This window comes from Felis catus, chromosome D2 (assembly GCF_018350175.1).
Source record: "Felis catus isolate Fca126 chromosome D2, F.catus_Fca126_mat1.0, whole genome shotgun sequence".
Lineage (NCBI taxonomy): Eukaryota > Metazoa > Chordata > Mammalia > Carnivora > Felidae > Felis > Felis catus.
In genome coordinates, this window is record NC_058378.1 from 32755752 (window position 1) to 32783452 (window position 27701).

The 27701-nt window shown below is 56.4% G+C and overlaps 2 protein-coding genes across 2 annotated transcripts in view; both read right to left on the bottom strand.

Moving 5' to 3' along the window:
- Window positions 1-921: 921 nt before the first annotated feature.
- Window positions 922-27042, bottom strand: SPOCK2 (SPARC (osteonectin), cwcv and kazal like domains proteoglycan 2). The gene is made up of 11 exons (XM_023240537.2): window positions 26631-27042; window positions 13019-13027; window positions 12631-12676; window positions 12274-12388; window positions 10877-10991; window positions 8952-9066; window positions 8490-8606; window positions 7800-8018; window positions 6385-6447; window positions 4850-4987; window positions 922-4722 (listed from the first exon to the last, which is right to left on the bottom strand). Exons 1-11 carry the CDS (start codon window positions 26817-26819, stop codon window positions 4577-4579), a joined length of 1272 nt encoding a protein of 423 aa, XP_023096305.1. The 5' UTR covers window positions 26820-27042; the 3' UTR covers window positions 922-4576.
- Window positions 26840-27701, bottom strand: part of ASCC1 (activating signal cointegrator 1 complex subunit 1) — a 116850-nt gene continuing 115988 nt past the window's right edge. The window contains exon 10 of the mRNA XM_045040123.1: window positions 26840-27124. Coding sequence (XP_044896058.1) covers window positions 27119-27124 — 6 coding nt within the window. The 3' untranslated portion in view covers window positions 26840-27118. The remainder of the gene's footprint in view (window positions 27125-27701) is intronic.

The following is a 27701-nucleotide window of genomic DNA, read 5'->3' on the forward strand; positions in this document are numbered from 1 at the left end:
GCCCTCCCCCACCCCATGGCTCCTCTATTTCTAAAAGAACAGGCACTCACAAGCCCAGCCAGTGAACCGTTCCCAGAGACCTCTGTCCCCATTCTCCATCCTGCATGCTGGGAGCGGCCCCTTGGCAAGATGCCTCCTTCCTTACATCCTTCCAGGAGGACTCCTGAGCCTCCAAGGCTGACCTTGCAGATAGCTGTGAGAAACAACGAGAGGCATGGTCTCCCACGCCTAGAAGATAGTTCTCTTGCCTTAGGATCTGTTCCAGCCAGCCAGGCCGAGCCTGCCCCGGCTGTGGGCTGGCACTGGGCAGTGGGGGAGGTTAACTAGACCTCACGCAGGGTTTCCACTGGTTAGAAAGCACTTCCACAGGTTATGAAGAGTCATCCTTGTGAGACGAGCTCTTCTCTCTGTCTGCCAGACGACTTGCCGAAGGTCACGGTTAGCAAGTTCTAGGGCTAGATGGAGTTGACAGTGTCAAGAGATTGGGAACAGTACAAATGTCCCAACATAGGGAAATGATTGAATTCATCACGTACATCCATGTCATGGAACACCATGCCACTATTAAAGTCAGGTCTTCAAATAATTTCAATGATGCGGGGAAAGGTTCATAATAAGTTAATGGAAAATGCAGGACATAGGGTTTGGTCTCCACTCTGTGGAATAGATGTGTTTATTGGCATATATACAAATATACTGCATGGATATTTGCAATGAGACCAAAAACCCTTCTAAGTTGATCTCGGTTCTCCCCTCACATCGGCCCCCCTCTCCTGGCCCCCCCTCTCTGGGGTCTCACACATGACGGCGAATAAGGGAAGCGTGCTGACCGTCAGTCTGTAGGCTGCGACCGCATCTGTGAATGTCACTCTTGTGACAAATGACGCCGAGGGGAAGAGGAATCAGAACATCGCCAGTGGGTGGTGTTTATAAAGTTTTTATTTTCTGTTTTCTTAAAAATAACATTTGATTTCCTTTATGCATGTGTGGGGTGTACTTGTTTCCTTAGGCTGAGTAATAGGCAGATAGAGACAACACGAGGCGAGGTCCCCAAGTGGAGGGGGTGCTGGGGGTGAGGGGCTGGGGACACAGGGGAAAGGGAGAGGGTGGGGTGACTCACGGGACGCTTGAGTGCCCATCAATGCACACACACGGTCTAACACTTTGTTTTTCGATTTTTTAAAGACATCTAAAATTACTGAAAGGTACGATTTCAGCACTTAAATATACAGACGGAAATCCAAGCACTTGAACACAATTCTTAACTCTAAGCTCAGTTATTGCACATAACACAATTTAAGTAGGCTTCAGGCTATAAAGCAGTTTGCTCTGCTTGGGACTTCCTCGGGATGTCTCCCGTCTCTTTTTGTGCCCCCAGTGTCTCTTCCCTGTGCGCCCCCCCCCCCGCCCCGCCAGCCCACAGCCTCACAATGGTGCTGGGTGCCAGTACATTAGCCATTCGTCTTCCCCAAGGGCTGAGGTGAGGCTTTGGTGAAATGGAAGGTTCCGGCGCGGGTCCCATGGACTCCACCCACTCAGAGGTGAAGCTGGAAGCAGACAGAGCTCATGAAAGGCGCGGGGGTGGCCACTGACACCAGGGGGACAGCGTGGGGAAGGAAGTGTGACCACTGACCACATGTTGGTCACAGCACCAGCAGGACAATCGGGGGCAGTCATGATGCCCCATGGTGCCCTCATCAACTTCACCTTCCTCTTCCTCCTTCCTGAGCTCAGACGCCATGCCTCCTTCCCCATCACCCTGAACCCTCTGAGTGGTCTCTCAAGGCACATTTGTTCTCTCCAACTCCAACTCCCCCCATCTTAGGCGTTCCTATCTCTCCCAGCGCCCACGGGTGAGGACGCCTGGGGTGGCCAAGGGCAGCTCCAGGGCCAGGCAAGAAACTGCTCTTAAATTTTGGCTGAGCTCTTTTCAACAGAACCCTAACGCCACTGCCCGCCTAAACCAGGGGAGAGAGGATATCCCAGTAGAAGGACATGGGAGGGGCCGGTAGCAGGCAGCTCGGTCAAGGGCATGAATCCGAGGAGCCAAGGAAGGGCCACCTGGCAACCTTGTTCACGAGAAGACCTACAGCTTGTGTGATAAGTCACTTGGAGGCTGTCGACCCACTGGGAACAAGCTGCTTTGTCTAGCTTTGGGGGGCCTCAGTCTCAGAGAGTGGGGTGAAAAGCAGTGTGGGGGCTTCAGAGACAGGGCAAGGTGGGACCCCTGAGTCCCACCAGGGTCTAGTTCAGCGCCTTTTGCTTTCTTTCTACAACATATTTACAAGGTCATAAGAAACGTGCACAGTCAGAAGACCCAGAGACAGAGAGAGCACATGCCCCGAGGAGGGGAGGGCAACAGTGAGACAGGGGTGCCCCTTCCTCCCCACCCGTCCCCACCCGGGAACGCCCCAGCCTCCTCAACAGCCACTCCCAGCGACAGTTCTGGAAGCCTCAGCTGGGGCAGAGGGAAGAGACAGACAGACTCCATACCTAGCGAGAGCTCTGGGAAGCTTCAAGTAGCTCCGAGTGAGAGAGGGGTGGCCTGCTCAGAGGGCAGAGGGCAGTTCCCTGAACTGAGCCGGGGCCAGAGGGAGAAGGTGGGAGGACAGGGAGGGGGCTAGGGAGACGGGATGGGGAGGCGGGGCGGGGGTGGGGGTGGGGGCTGGCTCTGGAACAGCGTGACACCTTCACGACCAGAATCGTGCTGCTGTGCTGTGGAATGAGAAGCGGGGTTCATGGGGCTAACTGCAGTTTCACTATTTTCCCCAAGAGAAAACTTGGAAGATGTCGATTCCGGGGTGCAGTAAAAGGGGCAGACTAGGTGAGGTTCTTCCATGAGGTCCGACAGACACAGCAGATGCTGCAGAAGCTGGCAGGCACAGGCTGGAGCCTTGCCCAGGGAGCCATGCCTGGGGGGACACCACACCTGCCGCCCACCCAGCACACAGGCACCCCTCCTCACCTCCCAGGCCCCCGGGGACGGCCCCTAGACTCTCGTACACACACACACACACACACACACACACACACACACACTGTGCTCACTGCGCACAGAAGGGCATGAGAGGCCCAGATCCAGGTTGGAAATTCTTCAACAAAGGTGTTAAGGAATTTGCTTCAACAGGGAGAACGGGACAGATTAGAACAAAACATGGTTTCGTCATGCCATGGGGCATGGTTTCATCCATCCGGGCTCCCACCTGATACGGAGATTTGGGGGGACAGGGAGGCATGGCTTCAGATTCTGGTTGCCCCAGTCCTATCCCCTCTGACTTCACAACCTCTGAACACTTCAGAGCTTGGAGAAGCCCCTCCACTAGAGCAGCCTCAGGGGACCCTCAGAATGATCAGAGGGTAACCCCTGGTGCTGGGAGGAGAGGGGATGGAAATGGGCCTGGCGCCTCTGTCTTAAGGAGAGATAGAGAAAAGTCATGGCAAGTGGAACTTTCCTCTGCTTCTCCTTCCCCAGGTCTCAGGAACGACCTTTCCACTGGCCTGGATGGGAGAGGAGCATTTATTAAGGGGGCAGCGAGGAGGTGGGTGCACACCTGGCCAAGACCCGGCCTCTTCACCTGCTGCCTGATCCTCAGGCTCCCGGAGCGGACCAGGGGCACAAGGCCAGGCGGAACCCACCTGCGTAACCACTGCCCACCGCCTCCAAGGGAGCAGCCCAGACCAGGCCCCCACCTGAGGCCCACGGAGAGGGGCCCGGCTGCTCCGGGGTTTGGCTCTCAGGGCTACCCTGCCTCCACTTTTCAGAGCTCCTGCCAGATCTGCAAAGGCAGACTCACCCTGGGCCCCTTTTCCTTCCTCCTCACTCTGCTCCCCGCCCAGCAGCTTGGTGAGGCCACCCCCTGCCCCTGCCTCTCCGCCTCAGCCACCCTCGGTCACTCAGGCTTGGGTTAGGAGAGGAGAGTTTCTCCAGGGCCAGGGAACCCGGTGAAGAGAAAGGGCTCACTGTAATAGGTGGCCCAGCCCACGTCATCTGAGGGTGGCGGGAGTGTCACAGCCAAACTGGCCCAGCCTTAGGAGGACTTCAGACAGCAGACAGCTCCCCGCCCTCCCTCCCCTCTGCAATGGGGACCCCTAAAAAGCAGGGAGGGAGAGGGCAGGCAAGGGTAGGAGACGGCAGGGCTGGTTGAGCCAAGATTAGCAATCAAGACAAGGAACCCCAGGTAGGGCAAACCAAGGGTGTCAGGACGGGCCCGAATGGGGCTTGGGACGCGGCAGGGAGCATCTCATTTCATCGATTTTGACCTTGTGGTATACGTGTGTGGATGTGTATTTAAAACCAACAGTAAATGGAAAGAAAACAGCTACAAGGAGGTCTTTGGAGCAGCGTGGACCAAGGACACGTTTGTCAGCGCATGCTACACGCACACACACACACATTCACACGTCCTGGCCATACGTGCCACACGCGTGCCATGCACACTCACACACCCAGTCCTCCCCGTTGGAGCCAGGGTCCTTCCAGCTGTATTTTCCGGATCCATTCATAAGCCGCCCGCTTCTGTCCAGGTCTCTGCTGGCCCGTCTCCCCCGGCCGTCGGCACCCTGGCCTGCCACGGCTCTACCAGATGTAGCCTCCATCGTCCGCCTCGCCCGCCTCGCCCTCCTCCTCCTCGGCCTCCTCGCCTGCTTCCTCTGTCTCCTTCTCCTCCTCGTCCTCCCAGCCGACACCACTCCCAAAGTCCCCTGAGAAGCTCAGGATCTCGTCTGTGAAGTGAATGAGCCAAGGGGCAGGTCAGGACCCCGCCGGCCAGCCCTCCTCCCTGCTGGCGGGCGCCCCACAAGCCCTCCCAGGTGCAGGTCAGAGGGTCCCATGCTGCCGCCCGGCCCTTACCGCAGGCGGGGGTGCCGTGGACGCGCGTGCCTGGCAGCTCCTGGCCCAGCTGGTCCGCACACCAGCATTCACCACTGCTCTGGTCACACTGCGTCTTCTCGTAGTAGCCGTCCTCATCACAGCTCGGGATGAAGACTCCTGAAGGTGACAGGGCCCGGCAGGGTCAGAGCAGACGCGCTGGGGTGTGAGCTCTTTGGAGAGGTGGCCCCGGAGCCCTGGGCGTGAGCGGCAAGGGTCCAGACCCCACCAGAGCCCAGCCGCCCCAGGTACCAGCCACCCGACAAGGCCAGACGTCCAGGGCGGGACGCCCAGCATTTCTTCTGGCTCGACTCACGGGGTCCGAGAAAATCCGCCTCCCTGATGTCACAGTGCTCAACACCCCCTATATCCTGCAGCAGCTCCTCTAGCCTGGCTGTCCTCTCCGGCAGTGCCCAGGCTTCTCCCCTCAGCCTCAGGGCCCACCCGTTTTCCCTCAGGCTCTAGAAGTGCGCCTCCTCTGTCCACTCAACAGACGACTTCTGAGAGCACCGACCCAGACAGAGACTCTGCCCCTTGGGGGATGCGGGTGAGACCCACGTAGAAATGACAATTCCAGGCACCCCAGGATGGGCACCTGGAGGCCCAGCGAGCACGCTCGGGGAACACAGACCAGAGAGGGGTGCTGCCAGCAGGAAAGACGTGGCTTCCTGGAGGAAGTAGCACTAACACCCGTCCCCAAAGGCTACTGGGCTCTCGGTCAACAAGGCTTCGTGGGGTGGTTCCAGCACTTGGTCCCATGGGCACTGATGCCACGGGCCCAATTAACTATGGGGCCCCAAGGGGTCTGCCCCTTGGCCCTCTGTCCCCTCAGCCACCACCATCCGCCCGAGGGGGCGCCTTTCTCACTGTTTCCCAAGACCCTTGAGCTTTTCCCCACCCTGGGCCGGCTCATTCTCATCCCTCAGGTCTTTCTTTGAAGACCGGCTCCCCACAGAGGTCTTTGCAGACCCCCAGGCTAATTTCTACCCACTGTGCTCTCCCGTGGCACCATACTTCCGCAAGCTACAGTCGGTAGTGCTATCTTTTTGGTGTGTCAATTGTGTGTTGTTTTCCCAAGTAACCTGTGTGCTTTATGAGGCCAGGGACCGAGTCTGTTTTGCCCATCACCTGGGCCAGGTCTACTGCCGTCTCTCTGGGGCTGGCGCCTAAGTATTTGCTGCCTACGTGAACATCTGCTATGGAGGGGGCTCGCCTGAGTTTTGCACATACCCCTGCTGAAATGAATTGAACCTTCTGTATCCCACCCTCCAGCTCCAGAATGTATGGGCACAAAATTAGTGCTTAAAACACACTTATCGAGGGGCTGGTTGGGAGACCCTGTCCCACCACGAGGATAAGAACAGGAAGGGAGTTCCCTTTCCTGTCTTCCTAGGCCAGGGCCTCCTCTGGGCTCAATGTCTTCCATAATGCCCAGGAGCCGGAGTCCCTGCACCTCAGGGGGTCCCTGGGGCGGCCCTCCCCTGCCTCCTTCTCTGAGCCCAGCTCAACCCCCTCACCTGGCTTCTTCCTGGAAGCTTCCTGGATCTGGATGCGCTCCAGCTCCTCCAGGCAGGGAGGCTCTGTGGGGAGAAAAGCAGCCTCTGCTGGGGGCCATCCCATGGTGCTCGTGGGACTCATGAGAGGCCCCCAAGGCTTAGAAGCCCAGGCAGGAGGCTCTGCAAGATGAAAATACCCAGGCTTTGATTTGGGGAAGCCCCACAGTGGTAGTGGAATGCACTGATCCCTCTAAGGTCCTGAAAACCGACAAAGGGGCTCTTCAGTATAAAAAAAAAAGCATGGAGACTCCAACTGGGGGAGGCCATTCCCTGGCTGTGGCATGGGCTGTGGTGCCCCGAGAGGCCCGGGGTTCTCTGAGGATGCTGGGAACTCATGGGATCAGGGTGCAGGATTCAGAAGAGGAGGTGGAAGGCACAGATTCCCCAGGGGGAAAGGCCCAAGGTTAGACAGAAGCCTGAGAATAACAGCAGCCAAATCTAACTTGCCTGTGACATTGAGAAGTCCCTAGCCCTTCCCAACTAGAGGCCTGGCTGGTCGTAAAATGAGATCATTCTCTGCCTCCTACGCAAAGAGGCTGCTGTATAGGACCGACAGAGTGAGTTTCCCAGGCCTGGAAGGTGAATGTGCTGGGGCAAGGCAGAGAGCAGGAAGACTGGGCAGGAGGGCCGCTAAAAGTGATCGAGGCACTTCACTCTGGCAGATGGATTTGTGATTTACACGGTGCTCTGCGCGCAGATATTCTCCGTTCACCCTCACAACAGTCTCCTAGACCTGATGAAGAAACTGAATTTGGAAAGATTCAGTGACTGGCCCAGAGTCCCAAACCGGCCTATGGTGGAGCCCTAGTGGAAGGCTTGGCCTCAGGCCGTGGATGCTGAACTCCCACCAACCAGGCAGAACACCAGAGGCAGAGCATCAGGGCCTTCCCTACCTCTGGGCCAGCAGGTCAGCCAACCCCTTGGAACCTCAGTTTCCCCATTGGCGATGGTTGCCACTTGGCCTCGGTGACCTCTAAGCACATGTCCAGCTCTGGTTCCGAATATATAAACCTAGCAAATGATGTCCTATCTCTAAGGCTGATGGTCACCTTCACGATCACAGATTAGGAGCAAGTAATATAAGACACTCCCAGAAGTGGAACCACTAAAGAAGGCAATATGGCTTCAGCTTTAGGATCCGTCAGTTCCCTCCAAGTCCCCGAGGGGGCTTGGAAATTTGACATTTGTAGTTTTTACTTTCCCAAAGGGCATGTGCTCCAGGACCCACAAAATCTGGATCACCGAGGAGCTTGACAAGGAATGGAGTTAAAGCATTGGTTTCCCCGGACTCTGACAGACATGGCACTGGAGAGGGCAGGAGGCAGGTGAGCTGGAAGGGGGGCAGGGGGCCGGGGCCAGCGAGGCACCACACTCACTCTCCCTCCAGAAGCAGAAGCACCACTCAGCGGTGGAGACACGGCCGTCCTTGTAGGTGTCGCAGGAATTGAAGAAGGGACGGATGCAGACCTCGTACTTGTCCAGGTTGATGGCCGCCAGCTCTGTCTGGTCCAGGAAGAGGTCTGCACTGGTGTCCAGCTTGGAGAACATCCAGCCAATGGAATCCTTGCAGCTGGCTCCCAGGCTCTTGTCCAGCCCTGGGGAGAAGGCCACGGTTAGGTCACGCTCAAGGTAAGCCATTTCATCCATCTGTCCACCCATCCCTTCTCCATCTATTCAGGGGAAGGGTCAGAGCAGCTCAGATTGTAACCGTGGGAGTGAGACACTCAAGAACGGCCGAAGGTCAGTCCCCCTGCCTCTACACAGAACTGTACCTGAGCTATTCAAAACCCTGTTTGGGGAGCCCTTCAGGGAAGAGAATTTCCCGCCTTCCCGTGGCTACCCATTTCAGGGTTTAAGATCCTTCCACACTCGTCGAGAAGTTCTTCCTATTCGCTAACCTGAACCCCTCCTGCCAAGTTGCAGCCTACCTCCTCTTGTTCCAGGGTTAGGCCCTTTTTGAGGCTCAGGGTCTGGCAGGAGGTAGCACAAGGCAGGCTGGCTCAGTGCACCCCTGCCTCCCCATGGCCCTCCCCCCTCCCAGGCACAGCAAGAAGCTTCTGTACTACCGGCCAGGCTGGCCCCGCTGCTGGCAGAGCCATTTTGCTTGGCGTTCTCATGAAGGAGCTGGAACCAGTCCCGCAGCCGGTCCCCCAGGTCAGCCAGGTCTTGACCTGTGCAGGTCTCTGTAGTCGGTAGGAGGGGGAGAAACGGGCAGGGGTGAAGGTGGGGGCGAAGCACAGCACGATCTCACTTTGGGATGCTGCCCGACAGGCCAGAGGCTGGGCAGTGGTCAAGGGGGAAGGGGAGAAATCACCCCTCGTCTTCCTCCCCCCGCAGTCCCTGGCACTGAGAACACGCAGCACCTGCTCCCTATACCCGAGCCCCAAGCGCCCCAGCCCCGCAGGTCCCTGTTTCTGCCACTTCTCCCTTCCTGCTCTGGCCATCCCTGAGCCCTGAAGGAGACGTCCCAGGAGACGCTGGCTGCGAGGCCTCCCCCAGCCTGGCTGTGGCCCAGCACTCTTCATTACCTGGCTTGCCATCGGTGGTGGACGGGGAGGTCTGCTCTGTGGGGCAGGGGCAGGGGCCCTCGCATCTCACGGTCAGCTGCTTGCTGCTCAGGCAGGCCTGCTGCTCCAGCTTACACTGCACGGGAAGAAAGGTCAGGCTGCGTGATGGCGGGGCTCACCCGTGGGTCCTTGTAGCTGGGGGTCCTTCCAGCCTACCAGGCAGCCACAGCTGCCTTCCCCATTTTTGACAGGAGGGACAGTCCCCATGAATAGCCTGGAGGGCTAGCCCTGCTGGTCCCTCTGGGAAGCCACAGGTCCACAGTGTGAGGGGGCAGAAGGCCCTGGAAGGGGCCTCCCAGGGATTCAAAGGCTCCCATGAACCCTGGTCTGCACTAGCTTAATCTCTCTGCACATTTATCTTTCCCAGGACACCAGTCTCCCCGTACCCCCAACCCCATCCCCTCACACCCCTCTATTTAGCTGCCTGTTGCCACTGCCTCCTTGCCTTCTGGCCTCTCTTCCTTCTCACCACAGTCCCTTGGTCCCTGGGGAACTGACTGCTGGCCCCTCCCTCAATGATCTTTGCACAGTTACCTCCGGGGGGCTTTGCTCAGCTCTGGACAAAAGCTGCCAGCTATCTGCTAACATCTGCTAATTCCCCCGGCCTTTACTAAAAACCCTCTGCCACAGCTGTTTGCTGAAGCCAGCCTCGGAGAGGGTCGCGTCCACTTCTGGCCCCTGAAAGTGTTTTCCTTTGTCGTGTCTGGCTTATCCCCATGAGATGATGGCTACTAAGAAGCGGTCATAGTGTTTTAGATTCTCTCCCAGCTCCGCGAGGGAGGAATTCTGTCTCTCGTGCTCAGCAGAGAACATGGAAGCTCAGAGAGGCCCAGTGATGTGTCCAAGGCCGTGGGGCTGGGATGCAAGCCTGACGTCCTGATGATCTCTCCCTCCTTGCTATTTACCGCCATGACCCTCAGACCACAGCTTCCTGCCCAAATCTTGCTCTGTCCTTGGGCTGTGCAACAGCACTCTTGTCCTCCACCCCCTCCCTCTGTCAGCTCACTGGGATCCTTTGTATCCCTCCCGCCTCCTCAGTGTACCTTCTGCCCTCAGCCTCTGGCTTATTCTCTCTCTCTCTTCCTTCTCCTCTCCCGGCGGCCTCACCCCTCCCCAGCTTCAATCATCACCCATAGCGCGTGACTCTTAAATCTGCATCTCACCCCAAAAGGGTTCCTAAGCCCAAGAACCCAACCCTGGCTGACAGTGCCCTCCAAAAACCAAGCAACTACCACCTCCTGGTCCCTAGCAGAAGCAGTCACAGCGAGCACCTGCATTTCTATGGTACTTTAAAGTTTATAAGATGCTTTCACAAAGGTCTCATTTAACCCACATAGAAATCTTGTAAGGTAGGGATCCATTCCGCCCCCCCCCCCCACCTCCGCCAACCGTCGCCACTCCCTCCCTCCCACATGGTTGTCTCATGGAGGATTATTTCCTCCTGCCCCAGAGTGCCCGGTGCTTGCTAGTGAACACCATGCCCTCCAGGTGGGAATATGCCTGTGGAAAGATCCATCCGTCACCCCTGACGACTGGATGACACATCTCCTTCGTTCCAGAGCCCTGGGTACTTTCTCGAGGACCTCACCTCACTTACTCTGACTTGCAGTTACTTGACCACCTATGTCCTCCAAGCCCCACTGCCTACCTGCATCTGCCTAAGGCCAGGGGCAGGGTCTGGCTGGGACTCTCAGGCAGCCCTAGCCCAGGGCTCAGGTGACCCTTCTATGGTCAGCCACGCTTAATGCACCGACCAAGCACTTCCGGCTCTGTTTCAGCACCGGGAGCCCCACAGGAGGCCCTGGTCGAGTCGTCCTCTCTGCTCCCTGTGGCTTCAGGTGTAACCCCCCACCCCCACCCCCACACCCGGGGCCTGGGGTCCTCACCACTGAGCTGTAAGTGTGGCCGTCAGAGCCGCAGACGGAGGCGAGCGGGGCCATGTGACAGGGCTTACAGATGGTGTCTTTGTTTCCAGGGAGCTTCAGGGCAGGTTGCTTGATCCTACAGGAGGACAGGGGTGGGGAAGGCACAGGGATGGAGGCAAAAATGAGAGAGGGACACGCAAAGGGAAGGTTCGAGAGACCGGTTCTAACAAGAAGCTAGCCCTTGCAATCTGTAGCACATGTGGCCTCCTCCCTGCCCCGGCCCACCCTCTCCGTCACCCCCAGCTAGACCCTCCTCCAGCTTATAAGGGTGGAGCCAGCCGGGCAGGGGACAGACCCACGGCTTCCCCTTTCCTGTGGTCACTGAGTCCAACAGGGCCTTCAGGCAGCAACCCCAGGGCCGACTGCAAGATTTATCAGAGGTTGCAAACTGATGGCCCACAGGCCACGTCTGGCCCATAGATTTGTTTTGTTTGGCCACCAAGGGTTCTGTCTTTGAGTTATTCACCAACATTTACAAACTCTTCTATGAAAGAGTTCACATAGAAACCAGGATTCCTGGAGAAAGGGGAGGGAAATGGGACCTTTTCCAGGGGTCTTGGATCCTGGCAGGTGTTGTCCTTGGGACAGAGCTAATACCTTTCCCTCCTCTGCAAGCCTCAGAAGCTACAACCATAAATATTTCATTAAGTCATTGCATATCAGAGCTGGAAGGAACCTTAAGCCATCTGGACCAACCTACTTGTCTTATGGATGTGGACACTGAGTCCCAGAGAAGAGATATGACTTTCCCTGAGTCCCACACTGCTTGGTGATTGATCTCATACAGTGTGGTGGTTTTAAAATATGTCCACAGGTTATTTGACACTCTCCCTTCAAAAGATGGAGTCTAATTCCCTTCCCCTAGAGACTCACTCCTGATAAAGAGAAGTAGCAGAAGTAACAATGCATGATTTCTGAGACTAGATCATAAGTGACATTGTGGCTTCCTCCTTGTTCTCTCTCTCTTTTACATGCCTCACTTAGGGGAAGCCGGCTGCCACGTTCTGAGAACACTCAAGCATCCTTATGGAGAGGTCCGTATGACTAGAACCAATAGGCACGCGAGCAAGCCTGGAAGTGGATCCTCCAGCCCCAATCCAGCCTTCAGATGATGCAGCCCCAGCCAGCATCTTGACCGTACCTCGTGACACACCCTGAGCCAGAACCACCCAACAGAACCATTTTTAGATTCTTGACCCTCAGAAACCATGTGAGATAATACATTTGTTGTCTTAAGCACTAAGTTTTGGGGAAGTTTGTTTTGCAGCAATAGATAACTTACCACATAGGAGACAATCAGGCAAGCCCTTGCTATTTAAGCAATGCCCCAAAAACCGCCACCTCCCCAAGCCCCTCACCTGTGCTCCAGCTTCTTGCGGCTGATGCACATGGCCCGCTGGTAGCCCTGGGCAATGCACACCTTGTGACGGCTGCACTTGACCTTCTGGCAGGGGTCCTTGGTGGTGTCTAGGGCTGCAAGGACACAGGGCCAGAATACAGGTCACCTAGAAATCAATGCCAGAGAGCCCAGGGACCCCCAGCCCCACTTCCGAGCTGGGAAGCTCCTCTCTCCAGTAGTCCTGATAACCAGAGCTCCTCAGCTCAACTGCCCTCAGGGCCTGGCTGCCACAGAACCCCCAAGGCCATGGTCGGGATGTGCCCTCTTATCTTCAGGAGTATCAGTCATATTCCCTCACCTGGGAGGGGCACGTTACCTTCATCTCCTTGCTGATTGTCCTCCCAGCTCTTGATGTAGTCATCCTAAGGAAGGACACAGGGGTAAGGAAGAAGGGAAGGGCTAAGATTTACATCCTAGAGGCAAGGCTCAACTCCAGGGCCAAGAGGGAAGAGGGCTGGGACACTGCTCCCCCAAGCTAATTGCTGTCACCCCAGGGGCTGCCCAGACCCGGGCCCTGCTAGCTGCCTCTCCCAGAATTCTATCCCCCCAAACCCATTTCCAGAATCCCTCCGGCCTCTCCCTTATATTCTTTACCCCTCCATCCCATGCTGGGCGGTGCAGGGAGAGGGTGTAGAGGGAAAGGAGAGGAGGGTGGGGTGCAGGGCTGCAGAGAGACCACAGAGAGACCCCGGGGGGGTACTTACCTCTACCTCCTGGGGATCCGGAAGCAGCAGCAGCAGATCACGGGAAATGGAGCAGGAGGAGAGAAGGGGAGATGGGGATTTTAGTGTGATGCCCACCCTTAGACCATGTGGTCCCAGTGCGCTCAGGCCTCATCCTGTGACCGTGGGTGCTGGGCAATGGTCTTTGATTACTATACAGTTCTCTAAGCTCTATGGCCTTCAATTGGAGGACAGTATTCCTATGTCTTCACTACAGGGAGCTTACGGCCTGGGCCCACTCAGGGCTGGCTTTAGGACCACTAGAGGTGAGGCTTTGAAAGGGCAAGGCCCCATCTCTCCATTGCCCTGGCCTGACCATCAGACAGATGTCTAAGGGACCCATAGTGCCCAGGACCAGTGATTCTCACACCTGTGCCCTAAGTGTCCCAGAAATGCCACTCTCTCCCTCAGCCAGGGTCTTTCCCTTGGTAGTCCCCAACCCTGCCACCAGCCACCATGTGAGTGGGGCAAGAGGGAGGGCCTCTCTTCCACTGCACAGAGACTGTTTTCACTCAAGTTCTGACTTTCCTGTAGTGTTTAGATGGTGCACTGAGAGAAAGGGGGGCTGTGGTCCTTCCCGATGTCAATGTTTTCCTTGGTTACCCTGGTCCAGCTGCAAATCCTCAGATTCCAGGGTCCTGAAAAAGCCCTCTGACGTCATCTGGCCGAGCCCCCTCTATTTGCAGGAGAGGTTGGACGGCCCAGAGACAGGACATGACCCATCCCAGATCCCATTGTCTTAGAACCCAGGTCTCCTGCACCCAGCACAGACCTCTCTTTTGGCTACAGCACACAGTCTCCAAGACCTAAGGCACAGGGAGATAGCCCCTCACTCTGCTCCAGCCACAAGGGCCTCCCTGGGCCCACGGATCCTACTGTGGCCAAGGCAGAGCATCTCCCGCCCGGCCTAAGCTCACTGGCACAAAATCCCCAACTCCTTTCGGTTTCCCCACTAGCCCCTGTGGGGCAGAGGCAGCTGCTGAAACCAGCAAACAGCTCCCAAGGCGCTCCTGGTGGAAGCTCCGGCAGGCAGATGGGGAGACGGCTTCTTGGGACCGCAGGCTGGCAATATCACGGAGCCAGCTGCTGGCCTCCTCTGGATGGGGCTCTGGAGCTGGGGGGCAAAGGGGCATGAGAAGCCACGTGCAGCCGCACCCTTCATCCTGAGTCCCATCCACCCAAAGATCAGAGCTGTGCAGGGATGGAAGACAGAGGCCACGCTGCGGGGTGGGGGCGTGGGTGGGGAGGGGCCAGACCCTTGGCAGGCCTGGAGAAGAGGGCATGGGGTTCCCGCACTAGAGGGCAGCTACATGGAGGCAGCAGCAAGCACCCACAAGTGCTTTGAAAGCCCCCAGGGCTTTGAGGCCACTGACTCTGGAAGCTGCCAAGCATCAGGGCACCAGGCAGGGGCGAGGGCCCTTACCGACATGGCCTCCTGGGCGAAGGCCAGGAAGGGGCCGAGGCCAAGTGTATGCCTGTGTATGTGCTTCTGCACACGCGTGTGCATTCACGAGGGCCCTGGGTGCATGCGTGCGCACTCGCAGGCACACATTTGTAGCGTGTGTATGTGCTGGTGTGCAGGTCCCGTCTGTGAGCGTGTGTTCGCAGGCACACACGTGTAGGTAACAGCACATGCTGGGTGTGCAAGGAAACAAGGACACTTCGAGGCAGCTCACCCAATGCCAGATGGTTTTTATCCAGAAACGAGGTTAACAAAGCCCACTTCTGTGAGCAGCCCCCAGCTTTCCCACTTGGGTGCCAAGGCCCTCCCTCGGGCTTGGCCCTCCTGCCTCTTCCACACAGACAGAGAAGGGGAGGCGGGGCTGGGGGCAAGGGGAGGGAGAGAGACCAGCAGACCTCTCCCCACGAGGGCCTGGCTGTGCTAGCTCTGTGCTACCTGTATTGCCTTCATGGGTGTTTCTGTGCATTTTTGTCCATCTCCTCTGTACCCTTCTCTCTCTCCGTACCCTTCACTCTGCCTGTTCCTGCCCGCCGCCCATGTCTAAGCAGCCTTCGCTCCCAGGAGAGTGGGAGCCGCCAGCCAGAGAGAGGGATGAGAGAGAGAGAGGGCCCCAGGGTCACACAGTCCCCATACTCCCCTTAGCAGCACACCCTGGGCAAGCGCCTTGACCTTTAGGAGCCCAGCACCCATCTCCTGGGACCACTCAGAGATTAAAGATGGTGTCTGAGGGGCGCTCGGTGTCCAGAAAGCACTCAACTAATAAAAGCTGTTATAGCAGAACAAGAGACCAAGGACTCTGGGCAGAGGAGCAGAAAAGGAACAGGGAGAGGTCCCATGAGGAGCCCCTGCAAGTGAGGAGACAGAGCTCTCCCCCCAGCCCCCAGGGACAGCAGAGACCAGTGGAGTGTGAGGAGAATCACCCTGGGGCATCCCTTGGGGAAAGGTGATGGGGTCCTGTGGGTGGCACAGGGGCAGAGCCCAGGGATATACTCAGGGCACCCTGAGGTTGGGTGTGGGCTGGCACAATCTATACGCTGAAAAGGAGGTGTTTGTTGGTAAGTGTGAATAATGCCTTTCAGTGCAACGGTGTCTATTTATGGCACCCAAGTGGGCTTATTAGCAGTTGTGACAAATGGCCTCATAAAGGCACTAGGGTCGTCTCAGGAAACAGGGGGCCTGGTGCTGTCCCGGCTTTGCTGCTGATCTATCATGTCCTCCCCTGAGAAACGAGGATTCCGAAGAGCCCCTGCCCAGTGCTCTGGAGCGAGGGCCAGGCCAGAGGGAAGGTGGGTCCTGGGCTGAGATCCACATTTCTGGGCAAAGGAAGAGCACATCTATTTTACCCGGTTGATTTCAGCAGCCGTGACCACCCCTGCGCCCAGCGGTGCTCAGCACAGAGCAGACCTGTGGAAGAACTTTTGGAATGTACAAGTGCACCACGACTTGTATTTCATGGTGCTTTCAAATTACGTCCTCTCCAAATAGTTTCATGTAACTGTCTTCCTTCTACCCTCACGATCCTGGGAAACCGGCAGGACCAATAGGATCAACCCCATAAAAAAGGAGGAAACTGAGGCCCAGGGAGGCAGGACAGCCAGCCAAGGGCCAGAAGACAGAGGAACAGCCAAGTCAGGACCTCTCAGACGACCCGACGTGCGTAGGCGAGGTCTCGCTCACTGAGAGAGGAACAGTCTTGCACTGAGAAGGGGGTGCAGAAGAGGTGGGGAGGCCTTTGGGCTCGGAGACTGCTCTAAGCTTGGCTCCCTGAGCATCCTCGGGGTTAAGGGTCTTCCTCTGTGCCATGTGGGTCTCAGCAATGGCTGCGCATTAGAACCACCTTCCGAACATGTTAAAATGCCCGTATGGGTGGGCTGGCTCTGGTAGAGCCCTCACTGGTGGTGAGCAGCTCTCCAAGGTAGGGTCCTTCCAGCTCTGCACGTTGGGTCTAATGCTGTCCTCATCTCCTCTGGCGTTGTCGCCCGTAACGTAGGGCCTCGGGGAGGAAAAAGAGCAGCTACTCCCTCCCTCTGAAGGCGCCACACACAAAGCAGATGCTCAGTGCGCCAGGCACAGGCTGACTCACGGGAACCCGGGCTCTCCGCCTTCTCCCGTGGCGTGCACATCACGGCACCCTCGCCAAGTTTACAAGAGCAAGGCAAAGGCCATGCTTATCATCTGCACATCCTGTCCACCCCACCCGCTGTCTCCAGCCTGCCTTCCTCCCCACCATGCCCCTGTCCCACCTTGCCAACCCCAGCCTCAGTCGCTGCCACGTCCCCGGCGGGTCTCCCACCGTTTGTCCTCGACACGGCCACAGCAACAGGGGTCCTTCCAGACACAATTCTGACCACATCTCTCCCTCCTTAAAACTCTTCACTGAATATATACTTCGTTCTCATTTTGAAAAAAAAATCCTAAAGGTTAGTAGGTAAAAAGGATTTGTAGCAAAATGTTAACATGGTTTGCTCTGGGGGATAGGAATACAAAGGATTTTGGCATCTTTCTGCTTTTTTCCAAGTTTCCAAAATTTCTACAATGTGAACATGTTTTACTTTTTTTTTTTCTTTTTCACTTAAAAACATTAAAAACAATGTTTATTTATTTTTGAGACAGAGAGAGACAGGGCATGAGTGGGGAAGGGACAGAGAGAGGGAGATACAGAATCTGAAACAGGCTCCAGGCTCTGAGCTGTCAGCACAGAGCCCGACGCGGGGCTCGAACCCACGAACCGTGAGATCATGACCTGAGCTGAAGTCAGACGCGCAACTGACTGAGCCACCCAGGCGCCCCAAAACATTTTTTTTAAGTAGGCTTCACACCCAGTTTGGGGCTTAAACTCATGACCCTGAGATTAAGACCTAAACTGAGATCAAGAGATGGAATGCCCTGGGGCACCTGGGTGGCTCAGTTGGATAAGTGTCTGACTTCAGCTCAGGTCATGATTTGAGCCCCGTGTCAGGCTCTGTGCTGACAGCTCAGAGCCTGAAGCCTGCTTCAGATTCTGTGTCTCCCTTTCTCTCTCTCTCTTTCTCTGCTCCTCTCTCTTAAAAATAAATAAACATTTAAAAGTTTTTTTAATAAAAAAAGAGATGGAATGCTTAACTGACTTTGCCACCCAAGTGCCCCACTTTTTTCTTTTTAATTTAATTTTTTTTTTTAATTTTTTACGTAAGCTCTATGCCCAATGTGGAGCTTGAACTCACAATCCCGAAATCAAGAGTCACATGTTCAACCAACTGAGCCAGCCAGGCACCCCAGTGAACACGTTTTACTTTCTAATGAAGGGAAAAAACTACAATAAATAAATCCTCACCGTTCCCGGTCACCTACAGAAGCAAGCCTTCTCTCGATCTGTTCCTGGCTACGCCAGCCCCACGTCCTTTCAGCCGATGCTTCAGCATGGCCGGACCTCGGCATAGCCTCCTTCCCCAAGTGGGATGCGTGTTTGCATCCGGCCCCAGGATTTCTACTCTTCTTTCAAAGCCCGACTCGGCCATCATCTTCCCTAACCTGGCCCCCTAGCTAGTTTTCCTTCGGGCCAACTGCAGCTGGTACAGTTACACCAAGGGATGCCCTTGCTTCTGCCCTATTTAGATGGCCAGTTCCTTGAGGGCAGACACCTTATAAAAGTCACCTGTCTATGCCCAGCACCTAGCACATAGTAAAAATACTGCTAATAACAGCTAGTATCTTTTCAGCAATTACCACTTGGCAGGCATTGTGCTAAGCACCTTATATCATCAGCTCAGGTACTTACTCGTTACAACAACCCTGAGAGAAAATTACTATTATTATCCCTGTTTCTAGACGATAAAATCGAGGCTTGGAGAGGTTAAGTGACTTACGCAGGATCCCATATCAATTGCACAGCAGGGTACTGGCACCCCTCCCACCACCCCTCCCCCCCCACCCCCAACTGGGATTCCAGAATCCATGCCCCTAACCAGGACTCCATACCGCTCCATAAACCCATAAACTTTAGCAGGTGAGGAAAGTCCCAGGCCAGGGGCTGGACCTGGAGGCCCAATCCCAGCTCATGGATGGTTCCTCCCACCACACCAGCTCCGCTTCAACCCCTAGACGGGGAGTCCTGTAGCCAGAGGAGGGGCTGGCAAGGGTGGGGAGAGACACCTGGACCCAGTCTTCTTCAGGCGCTTCCCACAAACCCCTTCATAAGCCCCCAGTTCTGCTGGTTTGGAGCTAACCCATCTCCTGCTTTGATCTCTGAGGCTCAGCTCGGTTGCCATGGAGACAGGGCCCACTGTGCCAAGCTGGGGGAGAGCTGGTGGTATGTGCGCAGGCCTAGCCGGGCTTAGGGGGCGCATGCTGGGTGTTTCCAAGCGCTGTTTACTTCCTGTCATTTTAATTAGCACCCAAATCACCCGCTCACTTCACAGCTTGAATTAACCCAATCTCTCCCAGCCTCTCCATCTGGTGAGGGAGACGGGACACAACAGTGAAGAGCAGCCCCCGGGGCCCCGATGCATTGGGCTAAAAAGCACCTGGGCAAATCTCCACCTGCCTCTTTGCATCAGAGTGTGATGGGGAGCCTGACGCCCACCCCCCACCCCCAACGTGGAATCAGGGCACTGGGCTCCCGCCTGGCCTTGCCTCTGACTGCCAGCAAGACAGCCTGCTGGAATACTGCCCTCCCCGTAGCCCACCTCTGTGTCCGTAAAATGGGCAGGCTCCCTTGCCTTCCACCCTGAGCTGCAGGGGCACCCAGCGCAACGTCTCAGAGGACTTCAGAAACTGCGGAGCACTGCACTTTCAAAAGCCACGAAACAGGACCACTGAAGCCAGGGTTCCAGTGGGAGTGGAGGGGGGCAGAGGCGCTTTTGGGTCTCACGGTCACGGGGGGGGCCTCAAATACAGACGTTGGATATTGTCACCAAACGAGGCAGAGGCACAGAGGCACACGAACAGGACAGAAAGATGTCCATCGTGAGACTTTAAATACAGCACAACTTCTGTAACCTTGTTAGGGCATTTCTTCATTTTTTAATAGATCGAGAACCTCTAAAAATGTAAGTGGGCCAGGCCCCTCTCAACCTCCAAAAGGCCCGGTGCCCAGCACTATTTGTGCCTCATTCCTCAGGCAAGGGAGCCTCCGATGAAGCCCAGTCCCCAGGAGAAGGTCCAGGAGGGCGGGGGGCACTTGTGGCTGGGGCCTCCTCCCACCGCCCCCCACCCCTACAAACAGCCAGAGGAGCACTGAGTGAGGGACCCAGAAAGGAGTGAGGAGGGGCCCAGTGCGGGCCATCTAGGCTCCTTCTCAGCCGAATACTGACTCCTGCGTCACATACCCAGGCAGGAGGCATCTTGAGGGGGCAGTGCCTGCCCTGTGGAGGCTGTGAAAACAGGAGCAGTCGTTAAATATTTGTTCCTCTCTCAGAGGGAGTGGCAGGGGCTACGTATTCGGCCTGAGCAAACAGAAGGAGACAGGCATCTGTGAGACTCTCGGCCTCCACCCCTTCTCCCCTTGGAGGAATTTCCTTGCAGGGCCAAAATGTGCTTATCACTCCCAGCATGCCAAGGGCTCCACCTGGCCGCAGGTATGCAAGCACCCCTGCCCGCACTCCACGGGCTTGACCTCTCCACTGCTCTGGGCATCACAGCCACACCCCCGCCCTTGGGTTTCTGGTTCTAGGCGGCAGCCCCAGGGGTTCATAAAGGTCAGAGAGGACAGGGGCGGGGTGCAAGGGAGAGGGGGTTGGAAATTCTATTCTGAGCTGCCTCAAGACCTCGATTTCCCTTCTGGAACATGAGTGGAGACAGGATTTACTCCCCAAGGAAACACAGGCATGGTGTGAGGAAAGAACACGGGGCTGAGAGGGGAGAAGGGTTCTCAGGTGCCTGCACCTCTCTGGGTCTGCATCTCCATCTGTAAAATGTGGGAGCTTGTGCTTTAGAGCCACTGAGGCTCCATGGTTCTGCTCCCCCAGCTCTTCCAAGCTGAGAGCTCTGAGAATAGAGGGGAAAGAGCCTGAAGTTCAGACTCCTACAAGGGAACAAGGGAGCAGGGGAAGAGCCAGAGGGTGTCCTTCAGGTAGAGGTAAGAGACTGGCCAGGCCTGGCTTATCCGTCTAGCTGAGTGAAGCCTTGACACCTTTTCTGATGTCAGGGAAGAGAGCTGGGGGGGCAGGAGGCCCTGCCGTGGGGAACCTGTGCCCTGCCTGCGAGAGTCCTGTGCTTAGCTGCTCCAGGGTCTGACAGGTGGATGGACTGCTCTGAAGGCATACTGAGGATGCGGAGGAGGCTGAAAGGGTGAGGCTGGCATCAGCCAGGTCCAGGCCCACAGACACAGGGGCTGAAGGACAATCTTCCTTCAAGGCATCATGCACTCCCTTCTCCTCCAAATGAATCATTGGAGAGTCAGGGTGCCAGGGTTCTAGTTGGACTGCCTCAACCTTCCAGGGTCCAGAAAGAGGAAGAGAGCTCCCCAGATAAGCAACATGGCTCAGCCCAGAGCCCCAGCACCCACCATGCTGCTACCCAGAGAGGACGGTGAGGAGGGTGGCTCACAGGATGAGTTAGCTGAGATCCTTTCTGGCACATTTCACAATGCATACATCTACACTGAGCACCTACTGTGTGCACAGCCCCCCGGAGGACAGGGGGGTAAGGTGCGCAAGTAGTCTGTCCCCAGATCCTGCCCTCAGGAGTTTAACCGTGGGAGGAACGTGATAAACACACATTAAAAAGGCCGGCGGGAGGACTTTTGAGATACAAGCCCACAGTGGAGGTGATATCGTGAGGCAGTGCCAACATGTGCCAAATGAATTTATGACCAATAAATACCGTGGGAAGCCTGAGGAAGGGGCTATACCCGCAAATGAACTCTGGCTGAGCCCTTAGGAGCTAAGAGGCTGTCGCATGTCAAGAACCACAGCACCCCATAGCCTGTAGGTGGGCCTAGGTCTGCCCACCAAGGTGAGGTACAGCAGTGTATCCAGGCCTAGGCCTAGGCATACAGTTTCCCTGTTTACAGCCCGAAGAAGACCCATGTTACACCTGCAGGGAAACATACACAGGGGCGTAGGACTACCTCCTGGTATTTGCCCCAAGATATCATTAAGGCCCCATTTCTCAGGTTTCTCTGTCTCTGGCTAATGCAAACCCTACCCTGCTCTGGTCACAGATACTTCCTCTGGAGCAAAGAGAAAATCCCTTCCCTCAACCCAAAGACTGTGCTGCCCAGCTCGTGAGAGAGGCGGAGGGGGGTGGGTGGGGTACGTCTTCGGGTGAAGGGGCTGTTGACTGACTCTGGTGCCATCCTCCTAGAGTCAAAGAATGACAAGAGCTCTGTAGATGCTTCTGTTAGCCAGCCCATTAAACCAATGGGAAAATCAAGGGCTAGAAAGGGGAAGGAGCTCTCGCAAGGTCACACAGCTAGTTCTGTCCTCTCATGAGGAAGACAGGCTGAGTGTTCTCCCTGGTCCCTTGGGGCAGGATAGCACTCTTCTGCTCCTCTAGACAGACTTCTGACCTTCTGGAGAATGGGAGGGGGTGGTGTTGATCTTCCACCCTCTTTAGCCTCCCTGGAAGATGAGAGGACCATACGACAGCCTCTCCAGGCAAAGAGTGCTCTTCTCTCCCTCTCTTCCCAAGGCTTGGAGCCCCGCCGGGTGTTCAAGTGCCCCTCACCATGCTGACGCGGCTCTGGGAGATGCCAGCCCCTCCAGTTGGGAGAGGATTCAAAATCAGAATGCGGAAGGAGGCCAGGAAAGGACCTACCCTCCCATCCCCAAATCCCAATTATGGAATCCATTCTGACCCAGTTTGGGGTTCTTCTCACACACCCACACTTATTCACAAACACCTGTGCAGCTCATTCCCACACTTGCATCGATTTAGGTGTATGGAGTGGGGAGAGGGGAGGGGTGGTGATAAGGGAGCCCCTTTGTGGCTAAAACCTGTTACTGGCTTACTTGGTGGTCATAAAACTGTGAGAATCATGAGTAACCAGCAGGCATGACTTCCCCGAGCCAGCTCCCAGGATCAGGTGAAGCCCCTGGCACAGGGTTGGTGCTCAGATCTGCAGCGAACGAGTGAGTGAGTGAGCATACATCAAAGTCTTTCTCATGGGGACGGGGGCACAGAAATGATGATCCATCTGGCAGTTTTCGACGGGGCTGGAGAGTGCCTGAAACAGGGTGCCCTGCAGCCCTCTGACAAGATGCCTCCACGCTTACACATTCGTTTTAGCCTCCCAGCCTGAACCAAAGCTCAGAGAGGGGATGGGACGGACCTGGCATCATTTGGCCAGCCAGTGGCAGCATCAGAACCTGAACCCGGGCCTTCCAACTCCCAGGCCGGAGCTCTCTTAGCATACTGCACTCCTGCCTCGCCTTTCGGGTCTCACTAGGTCATGGGGTGGGGAGCAGGCTGGTGGCAGGCTACTGAAGACACTGAGGGCTTTGCCCCCCCTCTTCCTAGGAGGAGCGGCTCCAGCCCAGGGCAACCTTGAAGGCTCACAGGGCACAAACTAGGGGAGACTTCTTTCTTCCCATTTTTCACTAAGGGTTAGGCCTAGAGTTTCCTTAAAAGCAGATTTTAATCAGATGACCTGGATTCAAATCCCAGCTCTACCACTTACCAGCTATTCAACCCCTGGGTAAGTTACATTCCTTAACTTCTCTGTGCGGGGGCGTTTCTTCAACCATAGAATGGGTGCATCACAAAGAATGATAAATAGCTCACGGGTTGTTGAGGGGCGTGAGAGGCAATGCAGATCAAGTGTTTACTGCAGGGACTGGCAGATGTAAGCACTCACCACAATCGGTGATTCAAGGTACGTTAGTTAACTGCATGCCTCCTGGGGGCCGAGCACTGTGCTAGACACCCATAAATATCATTAAAATTTAATGGAGGTGGAGTACAAAGTAGAGAAGAGCCAAGAAGAAAAAGAACACTCAGTGCTGCCCAGCCAGGCTCTTGGAGCCCGCCGGGAAGAATGCTGTGTAATGGGCCTGCCTCCTCTCACGTGTCCATCTCTATCTATGAGGCCTTGGATGCTCTATTCCGAGACCTGTAGTCAAATCCCACCCAGTTCTGCAGGGAGGGAATCTGGAGATAATAGCACTGGGGAGCAAGCCTCTGAAAAGCCCAGGCCTGCCTAGGGTAGAGCACAGCTAGATCCCAACCTCCTCCTCTCCTCTGGCATGACGTTCTCTCCTCCCTGGCAGCAAGGCACTGGGCATTAGAGGAAATCTACCCAAGCACAGGATGCGAGAGCCCTGCACCCACTGGAGGCGAGGATTACTCTGCTGGTAAATCCTGCCTCCCTATAATCCTAGTGCTCAGAGAAAGAATGCGAAACTGAACTCCCTTCTAACCAGCTCAGGCCAATTCTATGTTGCAGCAACTGCCCACGCTTTCTTCCTCTTCTTCATCCTCCTGACCTCTTCCACGTGATTCCCTGAGTCTTCTCCCCTCAGTTCAGTCAACAGCATTTAATGAGACCTGTCCCTCACCTTCCGTGCTGACTCCTCCATCCTATTCCCCAACAACATTCCACTCCTCCCGCTTGCTTCCCTTCTACTGAGGGGAAACGGGGGGGGGGGGGGGGCTGCGCCATTTTGTGGTTATGAACTAGGTTCTGGTTCGACCTGGCGATGCCAGGATCCTTTGAGGATCCAAGGGGCATATTTTCAGGAAAGCTGGCCTGATGAAAGGTATATAAAGCCCTATGTTACTGTGAACAACTAGAGGGCCTTCAGGCTTTAGAGTATGAAGCAGGGCCTCTACTAACAGAGGAGGGATGAGAAGAGTCTATAGTGGTGGCACAGTCCCTGTGTTAGGTCTGAGCACTGCACAACTCCAGGGGGCGCCATTCATACTGTGGCACCTCTAGAGTTGTGCAATGCAGTGGCTCTGAGCTAGCAGCCTCCTGCCCTTCTGCAGAAGCTGCCAGTGGAACTCCAGAGCCAGACCCTCCTGCCTAGCTTTCTTTGTCCTCCTCTCCCTGATTCTGTCTTCCCAAAGCCAAGGCTACCTTAAAAGGTGTTTTAGAGGACACTATAAAAGCCTGAGGCCACCCAAATTAATACATGCCCTAAAGCTTTCCATGGACCCTATGGGGTCAGGTCCTGCAGAATTTCAAATCTGCTGCCTTTCCTGTGATAAGCATTGGAGGAAGGAGGAAGTGATTGGCACCAGTACAGGGAGACAGGTGGGCAGCCTTGTGTCAGGGGGCCAAGCAGTCAGTCATTTATCCTCACCTACAGAGCTGGCTATTGGAAGCAGGTGGAGGAAGGGAGATGGGGAGGCATCTTTATTTTTACACCTTTACTGTTCTGATTAAGCATTTCTTTTCCCTCTGACCTTCACCAGTCTCACTTTGGAAGATCAAACAGCCAGCGAGTCAGAGGGAGGCCTGGACCGGTGACACGTGGATTTGGGATGGACCAGCCTGCGGCCGCCCCCTCGCTGCTGCTGCCGTGGGGCTGCTTCCCAGGCAGCGGCAGGCGGTTGCAGCTAATCTGTGCTGGGCCTGCAGGGGCCTTGGAAAAGGCCTCGCTGAGGGTCCTGCCTCCCTTGGCTGGATCAGCCGTAGGAGGGGCAAACTGCCTGCTCTGGGGCCCTGGCCACTCTGCCCCAGCACCTGGCTGAATGTGATTCTTTCTGATGAATTACAACCTACCCTAGACTTTGAAGAGAAACTGGCACTTCTCTCACCATAACAAAAAAATCCTTATCTCTGCCTCTTTCCATCATTTGGCTGGAGATCATATGAAGCATGTGTGTTTTAAACACATTTCTAAGGAACTTCTGGACGCTCACAATTTAAGAGAAGATGAGAAAGGTCACCGGTGTGGTCAGTGTTGTACCAGGTGGGTCTGATGAGGGAATGTGGCAAATGAAAAGCAAGAACCGGGGTCATATTAGAGGCATCTGAGAGCACTAGGTGGCCAGGACCAGCGTTCTCCTCTGGTGCATCTGCATCCGGGCCCATCCTCCACCTCACACCCCGCCCCCCCTTCTCTGGGTCCCAGCCACTCCCTCTGCTCTCCGCCCCCGCCCCCCTCGCCCCAACTTCCCCCTTCTGGGAACGCAGCCTCTGGTTTCCCCTCCGATCTACAGGTGCCCGTAAACAAAGTGCTGCAGCAACGCCAGCGCCAGCGAGTCCGCAGCCGCCTCCCCAACCCCCACCAGGCTAAGTTCGGCCCAAGGTTAAGCCAGGGTTCGGGCAGGCGTCCGCGAAGAGACCCCAGACCCAGCTCTTGGGCCCTCCCCTCTGGTTTTTCAAGGCCACCGGGCTCCGCAGTCTTCCTTCTGGATGGGAGCCGCTACCTACTCTGGGCCCGGCTCCCCCACGAAAGGTTGGTCCTGGAAAACCAGCCTCCATGAGTTCGCGCCACCCTGCATGGGGACCCCAGACCTGGCTCTGGTGGCCACCCAAAGGTGGGCTCGGCTGTTTTCGACTGCTGTCACCCGCCCCCAGTCATCGACACGCCTTTCACCATGTCGCCTAATGAGGATTGCTAGGACCCCCCCCGCCCCCCCCACCCCAACTCAAAGCCCCAACCAAGGGCTCTCTCCCCTCTGTCCTCCCTCCCCCAAAGCCCAAGGTGGGAACAGAGGGCACTCGCACAAGACGATGCTACCTTCCCGGCCGCACCCAGACCTGCCCCTTCTGCAGTGCCCCGTATGTGGAGCCTGCAGCATCCACCCCGCTGGGGGCAGGCCTGGGGGCCTCCTTTTTTTTGCCACCAAAAAAAAAAAAAAAAAAAAGGGAGCTGGTCGGGGGTTCAGCCGCAGCCGGGGCCCCCACCCCTCCCGTCCTGCACCCCCACTGCATCCCGCGCCCCTCTCCGCGCCCGGCCTGCAGTGGAGACAGCGTCTGGAGCGCGCGCCCCTGGAGCAACTCCTTGCCCAGGACTCGCCCTGGGTGGTTGTGGGGCTTGGTGTCCTGGGCCCGGGGGCCTCGGGGAGGGGGCGCCGAGCCGTCCCGGCGACGGCCGGCGGGAGCCGGGTGGGTGCACGTTGTTTACTCTCGGTGCGGTCAGCCGCCCCGGCTGCGGAGCGGGGTCGCTGCGACGTGCAGCCGCCGCTCCGGCGCCCGGGGCTCTGCTCCGAGCCTTCCTTCCCAGCCCCGCGCCCCCGGCCCTCGCGGCCCTGCAGACTCACGTCTCGGAAGCGGTTCCAGTGCTTGATCTTGCCGCTGTACTGCGAGATGGACGACAGCCATTGCTCGTCCTCCATGAAATTGCCGGGGGTCTCGCCCTCCTTGAGCCCTTTGGCGTCGCCTTCCGCCAGGGCGGCCGCGGCGAGGAGCAGCAGCGGCAGCACCAGCCGCCCGCAGCCCGGGGCGCGCATCGTGGTCAGGGTCCGACCTCGGGGGAGGGGGGGGGGTCTTGACTTCTGCAGTATTTTAATGTCCTTCCTCCCACCCCGCGGTCGGAGAAGCAAACGCCGTCGTCTTCTTCCGCCCTCCTCCTGCGGTCTGACTCCGGTGACAGACGGATAGTGGGTCGCGGCTGAAATGTGACCTGGTTAGGAGATGCACTTGTCTGAAAAAGCCCAGCGCTGGACGCGGAGAGGGAGAGAAAATCAGAGAGGCTGCGCCAGCAGGGGCCGTGTCTGTAACTGTAGCATCAGCATCACGTTTGACATCATCATACCTGGTTTAAAAAAAAAAAAAAAAAAAAAAAAAAAAAAGGAGGGGGTAGATTTCAAAGGGAAGCGCTAGATGAGAGCGCCAAACGCCAGCCAACCGAAGCAGAACCCAGCCCAGCTAAGCACTTGGGGAGTTGCAAACCAAGGAATCCAAAGCCCGAGATGTCCCCGATGTCTCTCCAAGGGTGGAGGGCAAGAGAAAGCGCCCCGTGGTCTCCCCAGGGAAGATGGGAGTGGGGAGGACACAAATCTCTCCAGTTACAAAGCCAGCCAGGCTCAGGTGTCTAAAAGGGAATTTGGCCACAGACACTCTGTCTCCCCTTGCCTGCCACCCAGAGGGGCCTGTGCCACAGCCCTGACAGCTGGCTTCCTGCAGACTTATGGCTCCAACAGTAATGGGTGACTTCGTTAAGACAAAAGCCATATAACAACTGGCTGCCCCAGAACTATTGCTTCCCAGCCCCGCGTGCTCTTTTCAAGGCAAGGCCTGAGCACTGAATGGCTGGTAAAAGAGGCATCTAGATGTCCTTCTCCCCAAGCAGCTGTTTAAGGGCCGTCACCCCTTTTGTTAGCTCTTCCTAG